The sequence below is a fragment of the Acartia tonsa genome, chromosome 2, assembly GCF_053477335.1.
Source record: "Acartia tonsa isolate MP-2025a chromosome 2, ASM5347733v1, whole genome shotgun sequence".
Classification (NCBI taxonomy): domain Eukaryota; kingdom Metazoa; phylum Arthropoda; class Copepoda; order Calanoida; family Acartiidae; genus Acartia; species Acartia tonsa.
The window spans coordinates 45,306,065-45,320,843 of record NC_137261.1 but is presented as its reverse complement, the minus strand read 5'-3'; the positions used below and the strand labels follow the sequence as shown (position 1 = coordinate 45,320,843).

Genomic DNA, 14,779 nt, shown 5'->3' with positions numbered 1-14,779 from the left:
AGGGGGCGGAGATTTAGTATAAATATCTGAGTTCTGTTCAAATACAACTTAGTTTAATAAAATATAAGAAGCATTCAAGACCAAGGTCAACCAGTCAACAACACCAGTCATCTTATACAGTTTTCCACAGTCATCCCTATCAGTATCATCTTATTCTTATCATCATATTCCATCGCCATCGTCCTGTTCACCATCGCCATCGTCCTGTTCACCATCGCCATCATATTTATCATCAATTATTATTATCTGATTCTGTTAATAATGCCTTCAGTAACCAGGAGTATGGTACGTGCGGGGGTTGCGGCCCTTGAACCGGCTGTCCAGCCTGCCCGTGTCCAGCGTGCCCGTGTCCAGCGTGCCCCTGTCCAGCCCCAGCGTGCCCCTGTCCAGCGCGCCCATGTACGTGGTGCACCACGGCAGGCGGGAAATATAGGGCAAAACCTGATCATCATTGGTGATCAGGTTTTTAATGCTCCTGGAGTTGGACCTGCTGGTGTAGTACCACCGCCGCCAGTTGACCAGCCTGCCCCTGGTGCTCCTGCTCCTGGTCCTGCTCCTGGTCCTGCTCCTGGTCCTCAAGGTCCTCAAGGACCTCAAGGTCCTCAAGGTCCCAGGGGCCCTAGGGGCGCCGATGGCCCCCCTGGAGTGGGGAATAGGGTCAACAATACTTTCACCATTAATAATAATAATTATTATAATTATATTATTAATGGTGTAAGAGTCCCTATTCCTGTTCCTGAGCATCCTGGCCAACAGAACCAGATAAATATTCACATTCACCAGCACTATCATTAACCATCATCAATCAACTTGTCATAATCAGTTACCTGTTCACCATCGCCATCTGTATATATATTAATAATCCATCGCCATCTATTATTACCTGTTCACCATCGCCATCATATATTCATCTAATATTAACTAATTATTTAACTATTTGTTTTGTATGTATTGTAAATAGAAACTTAAATAACTATATTGAAATTGAATTGTAAATATTATAAAAATAACTTTTGCGTGATATTGTAAAAAATAAATGTGATAGAAACTCAAAATAATACACTTTTTATATTCATTTTTGGTGGATAGTCTTTAGATTTAATTTTATTAGACACTAACACTTTCAAAACAACACCAACCCCAATTTTAGGGGGTTACATGGGGGGGGGGGGCGCGCATTACCACTCCGCCCATATTCATAATGAGCGGTGAAAATGGACAAAAAAATTGTAAAATACGTGATAAAAAAAACATTTATAACAATCTTTTTCTATATATAACAATATAGTGTATTTCCGTAAAAAGACTCGGACGGAGGGACGTATGGACATACCTTAATTATAGAGTAACAAGGATTCTTATAATTTCATTTTCACTATGTTTATATATATGAGAGGGGGGGGGGGGTCACGATTAATTTTTAACTTGGGGAGTGGGTAAGATTATAATTTATTATACTAGTGTAGTCTCACCCCTCCCCTATTTGAAGGTTGACCGTTACATTACAACTTACGATACAAATATTGACCCCTCCCCCCCCCCCCCCTCCCCAAGAAATAAGTTAACAATTCAAAACATATGGAAAATAGGAATTAGCGAAGCTTTTCTATAATTTGTGTTGGTTATAAACGTCAGTTAGTATTACTATTTTATATAATTTATAGACAGAATACTTACTTTATAATTATACTTATGCATTTATGTTAATGTTCCCCCCCCCCCCAAGAAACAAAACAAAACAAAACATATGGAAAATTCAAAATACTAGGAATTAGCGAAGCTTTTCTATAATTTGTGTTGGTTATAGACGTCAGTATGTTAGTATTTATATAATTTATAGACAGAATACTTACTTATAATTTTGATTATACTAATGCATTTATGTTAATGTTTTGCTTTAATGGATATTGTCATCCTTGTTAAAAATAGTTCACACATCCCATTCCCAACACTTTATATTTGAAGATATCTAGAATATTATAAATCTTAATAATTTCTTGGAAACCAACAACAAAGAAAAATTTGTAGGGGGTAATTAATGATTCCTTGAAATTTCATTTGCTTACAGACCTTTGAAGTGACAACATTTGAACATTTGTTTTATTTTTGCTATCGTTATTAATATTATGGCGGAACAAGGACAGAGAGTCAGAGTTGGGCGCAGGCGCAAGCCGGTAGCGATGGATGACTTGGTTCCTTACTTCCCCCGTACACTTACCTGCACAGATCCAGAACCAAGTTTATACCCCGACCTGATGCCTGGATGGTACGCCCATTATCAGGTCCTTCACAGATCTTTTAAAGATATATCTAACCTGCTTTACAGGTCGGGGTTTCAGAGTGTTCGTAATATGCAGGCGATCAGACTATTTAGTGAAGGAATTGGTATATACCAATTCCTTCACCAAGCCCTTCCATGTTCTCAGCGTACACGCGAAGAAAATGAACTTGTTCTGCAGCAAATGGAAGCCAAATGCAACGGTTACCATGACGACGTTATCCAGGCGTTAGCTGTCTATGACCGTGCGATTAATTTAGATGGCACAGTAGATCTATCATCAGATGAAGACGAATATCCCGATATCTCCGGCGATGTAAATCCATCTTCCGATGATGACGATATTGACGCCATCCTGGAAGTTCTGGAAAACGAAGGTGGCGCGAGCGAAGGTGAAGGTGATGACTCTGATGAGTCAGTGATCATTATCGATTGATCATTGATGTTGCGTTGAGTTGAGATCGCATTCCTGTGAATATTTAGTTAGATTCCACATAAATAACTTGACATATATATGCTATAATAATAATTTAATAAAACTATGAAAAATAATTTTCTTATTTTTATTTAATTTAATTTGTAATTGCGATGCTGCTCTATAATTTGAATTATAATTGAAGAAGTAAGCTCTGTTTGTCTGTAGCTAAGGATCTCGCTAACCACTGAACCTATATGGTTCTCCTTTACAGTACAGCTTCGTATAGGTCCTTAGATGGTTTTATTTGTGTACTTATTTTAACTTTGAATTGAAGACATAAATTTAAAATTATCAATAGCTATAGTATTAACTTTAACAAACAAAAACATTTAAAGTGCCACTAGAGGCCTCTAGGGGCGTAGCCGCTAGTAAACTTATAAAGAAGTAAGCTCTGTTTGTCTGTAGCTAAGGATCTCGCTAACCACTGAACCTATATGGTTCTCCTTTACAGTACAGCTTCGTATAGGTCCTTAGATGGTTTTATTTGTGTACTTATTTTAACTTTGAATTGAAGACATAAATTTAAAATTATCAATAGCTATAGTATTAACTTTAACAAACAAAAACATTTAAAGTGCCACTAGAGGCCTCTAGGGGCGTAGCCGCTAGTAAACTTATAAAGAAGTAAGCTCTGTTTGTCTGTAGCTAAGGATCTCGCTAACCACTGAACCTATATGGTTCTCCTTTACAGTACAGCTTCGTATAGGTCCTTAGATGGTTTTAGGCTATTTTTCTGCCCTTTCATATCCCTTCGAATATAGAGCCTCTAAATGCTAGGGGCGCAGCCGTTTGTATCCAAGGAAGAGACTCGAGAGACGTTTGATATAGTTATTTGATATACTTAGGTAGGTAGGTAGGTAGGTTCGAATATAGAGCCTCTAAATGCTAGGGGCGCAGCCGTTTGTATCCAAGGAAGGAAGAGAGACGTTTGATATAGTTATTTGATAAAACTTAGGTAGGTTAGGTAAGCGTTCCACGTATTTAAAATTATCAATAGCTATTTCTTGCATCGTTAACGAATAAAAGCTAACTATCTCGGACGAAAAATCAACATGTTTAAAATGGACGTACGGACATTCTGGTAATGATTATAGAGTTGCTACGCTTTCTAAATCGGACGGACCGACCATAAGAATGAATAAAAAAGTGTATTATTTCGAGTTTCTTATCACATTTATTTTTATCACGAATATGAATATGAAATGAAATGAATGAAATACAAAATGAAAATGAAACAATGAAATTGAAAAACGAAAAAAAAACAGACAGACAGACAGACATATTTACATTTAGAAATATAAAGTAGATTTGCTACTAAAAAATGAAAATGAAACAATGAAATTGAAAAAAAAATTAAATGAAAATATTAAAACTAAAGAAAAGGGGTAGTTTCACGAAATGCATTTGAACTTAATTTAGTGAACCGCATATTTTATCCTGGTTAAATGGGTAAACTACATTTATATGGCATATATTTGAAATGAATTCAGTTTTCTACCACGTAGTTTTTAAAATATCAAGACCTTAAAATTGTCTTTTTTGTGATATATGCAATTTAAAAAGACGATTTTCAAGTCTTGACATTTTAAAAACTATGTGGTAGAAAATTGAAATTTTTTCAAATATATGCCATATAAATGTAGTTTAACCATTTAACCAGGATAAAATATGCGGTTCACTAAATTAAGTTTAAATGCATTTCGTGAAACTACCCCTTTAAAAAATCTGCAAATTTAGTAAATAAAGTATAAATATATCAAAAATAGTATATACAAAATTTGAAAATACAAAATAGATTTTTACAATTTTTATCCCCCCCCCCCACCAATAAAAATAACCGCGGGCGCTCGGCCCCCTAGCCATATAACCTAACCTAGCCTAACCTAATCCAGTCATTTAGTCGGGGGGGGGGGGGGGGGGGGTATAAATTTGAGAAAAGCCTAACCTAATCCAGTCATTTAGTCGGGGGGGGGGGGGGGGGATAACACCACAAAATAGAAAAATAGTTAAATAGTATATACAAATTGAAATAATATTGCAAAATTAACAATAATCAATTTGAATTCTATTATGAAATAATATTACAAAATTATAAATATTAATTTAAATAGAATTCAAATTGATTATTGTTGATATTGACTGTTGCGTGCGCACCTATGGTTAAATTAAAAATAGCCGGTACGACACGCTCACGACGCTCACGAGGTTCTTGCTGTGGGGGGGGCTGTTGGGGGGGCTGTTGGGGGGGCTCTTGGGGGGGCTCTTGGGGGGGGTTTGGAATGGCGTCTGGTTGTTGTGGGGGTTCCGGCTGTTGTTGCGGGGGCTGTGGTGCTTGATGGGGAGCCGGGCCCGGAGCAACACCAACATTATTGTGGTTCCCCATCTGGTAAACCTGTTGAGCATGACCTTAATAATAAATTAAATCAAAATTAAAATTAAAATCTCTCAGGAGGGTGGTCGATAGATCGATGTACATCCCCAGTGATTTTCCCTTCTGTAGATTACAATTAGTTCCATAAAAGCCAAAAAAAATACATTTTAATTAAAGAGCCAAAAAAAATACATTTTAATTAAAGATCCAGCTTAGATTTTTTGACGCATTTTTTTGGAGCTTCTCTTTTATGCATGTTTTCATCCTTGTTTTATAATAATCATGTAAGCAATTCTGTATGATATTTACTATTAATTTAAATGGTTAATTTTTCAAAATCATAAAATATCTCAACGCAGGAGTCCCAATTATATATAATACCTTGTCCTCTTGGAGCATTACGGCGTCCTCGACGATTCCCATCAGGCTGGGGTTCAACAGGAACGGCAGCCACACCTTAATGAATTAAATCTTATTTATTATTTCAAAGTAAGGGGACTGGACAAACGCAGGAGTCCCAAACGTCGGAGTGGACAAACGCAGGAGTGTTAAATTAAAATATTAATTTTAAGTATTTCTGTACAGGTTAGGTTAGGTTAATATGTACAAGATATATAAGACTTGGAATAGGTAATAATAAAAATATGATTATATATAATACCTTGTCCTCTTGGTTGAACAACCCGTCCATGGCCATCATCAACAGCAACAGGAGGAACAGCTGCCACACCTTAATAAATTAAATCTTATTTATTATTTCAAAGTCCCAAACGTCGGAGTGTACAAACGCAGGAGTCCCATTTATTAACTTAGTCCTATAGTTTATACAAACGGACAGTTTAACTTTAAAAAAGTTTAAACTTTACTACAGTAATATAATTAAACTAAAGAGTAGCTATACTTAAAACAACGATGACAACATCCATAAAAGCGAAGCACTGAAACGGTAGGACAAACGGACATTAACACTTGTATAGTGTCTGAAGTGAATAATTTAAATATAAAGTATAAGAGTCGAAGCAAAATTGTAAGTAAATTTATTGGAAAACTGCTTCATACAGGATAACCGATAATGTTTATGGTTATACTTACATTTCTAGGACTTAATTATAGAGTTGCTTGCTTCGCTTATAATATTATTCTTTGTTGTCCAAGGAATCAATATACCAAAAACCAGATCAAACGGATAATTAGATCACATAAAATTTTGTTGTTATAAAAGTAGAAAAATCAACATGTTTAAAAGGGATTTACGGACATTCTGGTAATGATTATAGAGTTGCTTCGCTTTCTAAATCGTACGTAACTACATCATGCAAAGTTTGAAAAAGTTAAAAGGTAAAAAGGAGAACCCGATCGGTTCATCGGTTAGCGAGATCCTTTGTATAAAGATTATTTATTCATTATATTACACTTGGAATAACTAAAAATAAATAGAATTCAATATATATTATACCTGGGTCAAGTCGTTGACGTCGTTCAAGTATTCGCTGGCTCCTTCGTTTCGTGCTGCTGGGTCTAGATTTCATTATTCGTTCGGATATTTATACTGAAATAAATTATTAAGGTAATAAATAATAATTTAATAATTAGTATTTTATTTTTCATAATGCAAATGCAGATATAATTAATTTCAATTTCAATTCAATTTCAAAACGTTCACAATATACGTATAAAAACACTGCAAAATCAAATATTAAAAAATAATTAACTTTATAAGTTTATTTTATGCGTATATAAAAACTAATTACGCATTAAAACAAAGAGAAAGGCGGTCAAAAGGTAGAGAAAGCCATTAAAATAAAGGGGTTGTATGCAAAAATGTAATTTCCTCATTACCTTCCGATAAGCCGCTGAAATTTATTTTGCCTTTTCTCGGCAGTTTTCGGCGGTTGCGCCGCCGTTTCTTCTCCCCTTAGTATCCAAGTAACTTGAAGTTGGCTGGCCCATCTCTCGTTCGTCGCCAACCTACAATTTAACTTTAAATTACAAATTTGTAAAATGTAAATTATCTTTATAAACCAACCTAATGCCGTAAAATCAATCTTCGAATAAACCAACCTAATGCCGTAAAATCAATCTTCGATATTTATTATTTAGAAAATGTTAAGATTTTTAATTTGTTAATACTAATAGTCTAATAGCATGAAAAAATTTTATCTTTACATACCCTTTAAAATAAGTGGCATCCGCATTTAGAGCCTAGAGGTCAATATCCAAACATATATGGGTGGGGGAAAAGGGTTTTACATGTAAGTAACAGTTAACACCTTTATAGTCCCCCCCCCCCCCCCAAAATAAAGGGAAGGGCAATGGGCTGTTTATTTTACACTAGTCTCCCCCCCCTCCCCTATTTAAGAAGGGTTGCTATATGAAAAGAAAGGGTTGAACTTGATTTTGAATATAACCCCCCCCCCCAAAAAAAATACAAAGAATAATCCCTTTATTTATTTAAATTTTCCTTTATAAAAATTTTCCATAATATATATATGACACCTTTATTATACATAGAATATATGAAAAGAAAGGGTTGAACTTGATTTTGAATATAACCCCCCCCCCCCCAAAAAAAAAAATACAATGAATAATCCCTTTATTTATTTAAATTTTCCTTTATAAAAATTTTCCACTAATGCTGGGTGACGGGAGAGAGTTTTTTTTTTAACTTTTAAGAAAGGTTTATATATATGACACCTTTATAAATTATAACCTTATATTATAATGGCCGATAAATTGATGTACACTCCCAATGATGATGCACAAAATTACCCCTTTTGTAAATAACAATTAATAGTTGAAACGTTTTTACACTCAACTTAATGAAGCAACCAAGTCCCAAAATTCCCCAAAATTGTTGAGCAAACCAAAAAGAAAACGTTGGTATAAAACTTTGTTTTTAAAAGATATGAAATGATACAGATATTCATCATATCATTATCATCAATCTATTCTATAATTGGCCAAAAAGCCTTCATAAAGTGACATCAAAGCTGACAATAAAAATGGTAATCCTTGAATGTTATGTAACTTCCAATATGTAACTATGAAGCAATTTTGTTTGTCTACATTACCGAATACTTTTTTAATTCTATTCATCTCAAATGTAACTTTTCTTAAAAATAGGTTTCTAAAACTTGAAATATAATTTTTAACTTTTCTTACCAATGTATGATGAAACTTAAGTATAAATTGAAAAACAATTTGAAATATCCAGCCTCTAACGGCTAATTTATTTACTAAAATTTCATCGTATTAAATCCAAATTAAATCTTGTTGGTTCCCCCCCCCCCCCCTCCTCCTAACCATTACGTTATGATGGGTGGAGAAAAAAAGATTACATATAATTATATTCAAATAAGAAGTGTTGAAAAAGGGGGGTGGGGCAGGTTTCAAATAATCTTTAATCTTTTAATCTTTAATCTTTTACGGAGGGTAAATTAAGTGTTAAATTACCCCTTCTGCAGATTAAGCATCAAATCCTCCCCCCTCCTCAAGGGGAAATTAGGAGAATTCTTAGTCTTACATGTCATATAAATATTTTCCAACACATCCCATGATTTCCCTCGTACTTCGGATTATAGTTATACCCCCCCCCCCCACACTTTCTTTTATGTGTGTTTATTTTATCCCTTACTATTCCCAAAAATAAAATTATGGGTGGAGTTACTGTTAAGTTGTTAACCCTTTTCTTCCCCCAATCATCCAATGTAAGCGGTAACCTGGCCATTCTCACCACCTTAGGCTTAAAGTCATAAAGTCATAATTAATATTAATCTTTTTTTTTAGTTTTAGTTCAGTTACAACATCGTTAGAGAATGGCTGAGCCTGACTCTAATAAAGTTATAGGTGACGATGATGACAGTGAGGTTGTCCAAGCTATGCCTGACTCTTCAGTTACGCGTACTCGTAGTTTGCGTGAACGTAAGACGATCGACGATGCAAGCATACCCGATATTTTGGATGAGGTTGACCTTGATATGTTGGAGGAAAAGGAGGGTTTGGGGTCCCCCCCCCAAAAAATAACCCCCAGTGATAACATTAGGTAATAATAATATTTTCATTTTATATTTAATAATGTTATAAAAAAATTAAAAGGGGTAGTTTCACGAAGTTTATTTATTAAGCTCAAATGCATTTCGTGAAACTACCCCTTATAAAATTAGTGGGTTTCGTCGTATTTTTACTTTTTATTTACTATTAAGCTCAAATGCATACCCCTAATAAAATTATAATAAATGGGATTATTTAATTTTCAGTTGCACTCCAGGGTCGGTAATGTTGGAGGAGAAGGAGGGGTTGGGGACCCCCACAAAAAAAATAACCCCCAGTGATAACATTAGGTAATAATAATATTTTCATTTTATATTTAATAATGTTATAAAAAAACTAAAAGGGGTAGTTTCACGAAGTGCATCTACCCATGCTAAAAAAAGTATAGAAATGGGATTTTTACAGTAACTTTTTATTTATTAAGCTCAAATGCATTTCGTGAAACTACCCCTTATAAAATTAGTGGGTTTCGTCGTATTTTTACTTTTTATTTACTATTAAGCTCAAATGCATACCCCTAATAAAATTATAATAAATGGGATTATGAAAAGTAGTGGGTTCCTTTGTATTTTTACAGTAACTTTTTATCTTAGGGTAGGTAAATGTTAAAAAAATATCCTTACTTACTTTTGGTCAGGTTAGGTTGGGTCGCATTGAGTAATCCATCCTCCGGGGCGCATTCCTTCCATGTTCAGCAACTCTCGGTGCTCTACACACCAAGAGAGGCCATTTTTTTTTAGAATATAATCCCAAATTTGGTAAATTTGGTGGGTTCTAAAAAGAACCAGAGAAATTGAAAATTTATTTATTTATTTAATTTCAGTTGCACTCCAGTCACTTCAAAAATAGCTGATCCACAACGGAAGCGAATAATAACAAAGTTGTGTTCACCTCCAAGGGTCAAGAAAAGAAGAACAGAGTCTTCTCCCCAATCGAGGTAAAAAAAACAAGTAGCCAAATAATTTTTTTTTTATTTTGTCCAGAGGGCAAGGGAAAAATAATATTAATTAATAATTAAAATAATAGGCTATTTTTTTAAGGTCAAAACCTGACAGCCCAGAACCTGAAAATCCAACTTCACCCCCCAAACCTTCTCCCCAATCGAGGTAAAAAAAACAAGTAGCCAAATAATTTTTATATTTTGTCCAGAGGGCAAGGGAAAAATAATATTAATTAATAATTAAAATAATAGGCTATTTTTTAAGGTCAAAACCTGACAGCCCAGAACCTGAAAATCCAACTTCACCCCCCAAACCTTCTCCCCAATCGAGGTAAAAAAAACAAGTAGCCAAATAATTTTTATATTTTGTCCAGAGGGCAAGGGAAAAATAATATTAATTAATTAATTAATTATTTTAAGGTCAAAACCAGCAAGCCCACAACCAGCTTCACAAACAACACCAGATACATCACCAATGCGCCCACTCAACGTAACGCCGCCGCCGTCTCCATCACCTACAAGTACAACAGCCACACCTAAAGCCGCAGCCACACCTAAAGCCGCAGCCACACCTACAACACCAGCTGGAGACACACCTTCTTCAGCACAGTCATCCCCAGCTGGAGAAAAGCCAAAAGGGAGAGGTGGCCGTACAAGTACAACAGCCACACCTAAAGCCGCAGCCACACCTAAAGCCGCAGCCACACCTACAACACCAGCTGGAGACACACCTTCTTCAGCACAGTCATCCCCAGCTGGAGAAAAGCCAAAAGGGAGAGGTGGCCGTACAAAAGGATCCAAGAATAAACCCAAGATGAACAGTGACAGTACGGAACATATGTTCATCAAAGGTAAGCTTAAATTAGTATAATTAATATCAATAACATAGGTAGTAACATTAAAAATTTAATTGACAGGATGTCTATTTGTCTGTACTTAAATAAAATACATTATATTATATTTATAATTAATAACTATACAATCTCAACCGTAAATACATAAATTTCTAGAATACTAGTTTGTTTTACTTTACCTATATATTAAATTAACTGTTCTATTGATTACCTAGACTGCGTGGGTACAGTACAAGGGGACACACACTCGCTCTATGACCGCCTTGATGGGAAGAGGATAACATATAGTAATGGTGATAAGGTACAAACATAAATACTAAAAATAATAATAAAATGTAGAGGGGGGGGGGGGGGCAATTCTTGATGGGAAGAGGATAACATATAGTAATGGTGATAAGGTACAAACATAAATACTAAAAATAATAATAAAATGTAGAGGGGGGGGGGGGGCAAAAGTGACACTTTTTGAAAGCAAAACTAAAAGTCAAGAAAGGAACACAACTAAAAAAAGAGTTACAGGTGTGAGATTATTAAATAAAATGTTTAATAAAATTAAAATTACTTCAGGTTTATGTCTACTTGGTTAAAGTGCTTGAAGATCATGCTTACATGATCCCCAACTACCCTGGAAAGGGTCAGAATAAGACCCCGTGGGGGCGGGGGTGCAAATACTGTAACTTCCATACCTGGGATGGCACATACCACGTGAAAGAATACCCCACAGAGGGAAAACCAAGAGAGAAATTTATACTGCAAGAAACTAACCTTCTTAGGTAATAATATTAAGTTGACATAAAATAACATGATGTATTAACGCAACGTGCCGGAGCCGTATAATTTTGATGCGGCTCCGGCTCCGGGGAGCCGTATTTGGAAATACGGCTCCCGGCTCCGGCTCCAGCTCCGGCTCCTACCTTAAAATTAATATATCAATTTTTTTCCATTATTGAATTTGATAAAATAAGATAAATAATATAAAATATTTTGCTTTTATTTGATTAAAGCTATATAAAAGTAGAAGGATGTGTGTCTATTTGTTAAGTAACAATAGTTTTTCAGTTTATTATATGGAAATAGACCGTTGCCAAATTATAATATTACTTTAAAAAATCATTTTTACCTAGTCCGGAGCCGGAGCCGTTTTTAACAAAAAATACGGCTCCGGATCCGGCTCCACAAAAAATGTTGCTGCTCCCGGCTCCAGAACACTGGTATTAAGTATTCATAAACATTGATTAAAAATATATACTGACAGACAAGGTGAATTATAGAGTAGCTTTGCTAAAAAAAATAATATTAATTGCTTACCTGTTTAGGAGGTTTACCCGTCACTGGATCATTGACCACAGAGATGTTTACCGAGAGTATAGGAAGGGAGTGAACCTGGCCAGCTTTCAGAGGAAGTTTCAACAGGCCCAGGCAGATGCTGAAGTTATCCATGAAGTCAAAATATACGTCACTGCCCTAGAAGCGCTGCGCCACATAACAGGAAAACTGGTTAATAATGAAAGTTTCCTTCGCTTTAAGGTAAATGTATGTTTAATATTTTTGATCATATTTGCTGTTATCTAATGTCTCATACCTATATTTTTTTAAACAAAATTAATTGAAAATGATTGCTAAAATCGAAATATATCTTCATGTCAGTTAGAATAGTGTATTTTTTAAAAATAGGTTGAAAAACATACTAACTTTAAAAAATTCGCTTTAAGGATAAGGATGCCAATGCCTTTGACCATATCATCGCCAAGCAGGTCGGTTTACTTGAGAAAGGCAAGAAGCAGGATGCACCCACCAGCAAACAGCTTCATAACTGGCTGCAGGGGCAGCACAAGTATTACATGGAATCCTTCAAGAAGATTTTAGAAAATAAAGGTATTAATAACTATTAACTATTAAGTATTATAATTTATAAACTAAAACATTACTAAATAATTTCAAAATCTGAAAGAAATAACAAATAATTAATTTAAATTATCTTCACTTCCGCGGGTGTGTACATTGCCGAAATCGAAGGAAAGGTGCACACCTGCGGAAAAAATGTTAATATTTAATTATTTTAAATAACAAATAATTATAATCAATATTATCTTTGTTTCCGCAGGTTTGCACCTTTCCTTCGACTTCGGCAATGTTCACCACACCGACTTCATTGCAGGTAACCTAAATAAAATAAATAAACTATTATTATTTATTAATGCAATTACAACTGCAGCAGCTACATAACCTGAATTAAATAAAGTAAAGTAAACTATTATGAATGAATAATATAAAAGAATTACTAATTTTTCAGTAACTGCAAACTATACCGATGCAGACGGTCCCAAAGAATTGTTGCTCGCCTGTGAACAGGTATAAGTTTAAAATTAATTCTTAGAAATTTAGAATGACCACAAATACCTAAATGATAATTTGATTAATTACTTATGTTTAGATGCCTAAACCCGATGCTTCCGGCCGCAGCATCTACGAATATTTCGAAGAACTGTTGAAAAGGTTTGGGCTTGAGCATTATCAACTTCTCAGCTCCACATCCGACTCGGCTGCCAACTGTGTAAAGGTAATGAAAAATTATAAATTATAATTATAAAATCATAACTATTTAATAGTTTTTTCTCGCATCGTATTTTAAATGGCTTTCCGCGGATGTAAAATGTACAATTGTAAGATAAAACCAGTTTTTTTAGATGAATATTTGAATGAATACGAGAATTAATATTATAAAACAATACCATTAGAAAGTAAATCATTAATTTATTTTTCATTCTTTAGTCCGTCAAGATACTCAATGAAGAGCACGGGAAAACCCCCACAGAGTATACAAGTTTCATGAACCATGAGGATGAAGATGAGGGAGTCAGTGATGATGATGATGATAGTGATAAGGAAGACACACCTGAGGCTGATAGTGAAGATGAAATCCCGTTGGATATGTTTATAGAAGATTTAGATGAGGTTGAGGATGGTGTTGTAGAAGCCGAAGGTGAGGGTCAGGATGGAGATGAAGAAACCCTGGCAGGAACAAGACAAGGCGATGGCGGCATATCAAGTGCGATTTTCTACAGGTCCATCGCCATCAAAGATCCACAACAAAGAGAGGGTAAGTAAAGTTAAATTAAATTCATTCCCAAAAAATTCAATGAATTACATTTAATGATTTACAGGGGTAGTTTCACGAAATGCATTTAACTAAATTATATTAATTTATTAAATTATTTCTTTTCAGCAATCACAAATTTCGGGAAACTAATAGAAGAGAACATCCAGAAAACAATGATATGTGATGAGCAGAAATGTGGACTTATAGTGGGAGGTGTTTGCCTCAACCACCAAGTGGAGTTGGCGTTGAAGCAGGCTGCCAAAGTTGTAAGTAAATTAATTAAATGATTAATAGAACCAACTAAATAACTTATACAGTAACTTAAAAAGTTAAATAATAAATTATACAAAAACGTGAAAATTAACAAATATTATATTTTTTTAGAAAGGGAAGGGGTACAACAGAACCATAATTAACCTGGCAAAGCTGGTCAGTAAAATTATGAATAACAAGAAGCTGCGTCGCATTTTGGTAGAGAGTGGACAACGTATGCTTACCAGATACGTGGAGACGAGATGGAGCTCCAGAATGAACATGATGAAGCGGTTCTTAGAGTTGTTTGACAACAAACAACTACTTCAGAAGGTGAAAAAATCCGTGCAGGATCAGAAAGGTAAACCCAAAAAAGTTAATTATAATTTAAACAACAATTTAAAACTAACAAAATTACCAACTTAAATTTCTCTCTGTCCCTTAATTAAACAAAAG

The 14,779-nt window shown here is 34.8% G+C and overlaps 3 protein-coding genes and 1 long non-coding RNA gene across 5 annotated transcripts in view; 3 read left to right on the top strand and 1 right to left on the bottom strand.

Moving 5' to 3' along the window:
* LOC145311973 (uncharacterized) overlaps positions 1-14,779 on the top strand; it is a 48,761-nt gene that overhangs the window by 21,229 nt on the left and 12,753 nt on the right. The window lies entirely within an intron of this gene.
* LOC145312820 (uncharacterized) lies at positions 5,079-7,396 on the bottom strand. The gene is made up of 3 exons (XR_013877133.1): positions 6,584-7,396; positions 5,789-5,857; positions 5,079-5,583 (listed from the first exon to the last, which is right to left on the bottom strand). It is a non-coding gene; the product is annotated as an uncharacterized LOC145312820 (long non-coding RNA).
* LOC145311972 (uncharacterized) lies at positions 10,407-12,945 on the top strand. Its single transcript, XM_080151048.1, has 6 exons — positions 10,407-10,448; positions 10,538-10,968; positions 11,187-11,272; positions 11,539-11,744; positions 12,288-12,498; positions 12,684-12,945. Exons 2-6 carry the CDS (start codon positions 10,593-10,595, stop codon positions 12,861-12,863), a joined length of 1,059 nt encoding a protein of 352 aa, XP_080007174.1. The 5' UTR covers positions 10,407-10,448; positions 10,538-10,592; the 3' UTR covers positions 12,864-12,945.
* On the top strand, positions 13,284-14,769 carry LOC145311971 (uncharacterized). The gene is made up of 5 exons (XM_080151047.1): positions 13,284-13,323; positions 13,406-13,531; positions 13,744-14,071; positions 14,198-14,337; positions 14,456-14,769. Exons 2-5 carry the CDS (start codon positions 13,406-13,408, stop codon positions 14,747-14,749), a joined length of 888 nt encoding a protein of 295 aa, XP_080007173.1. The 5' UTR covers positions 13,284-13,323; the 3' UTR covers positions 14,750-14,769.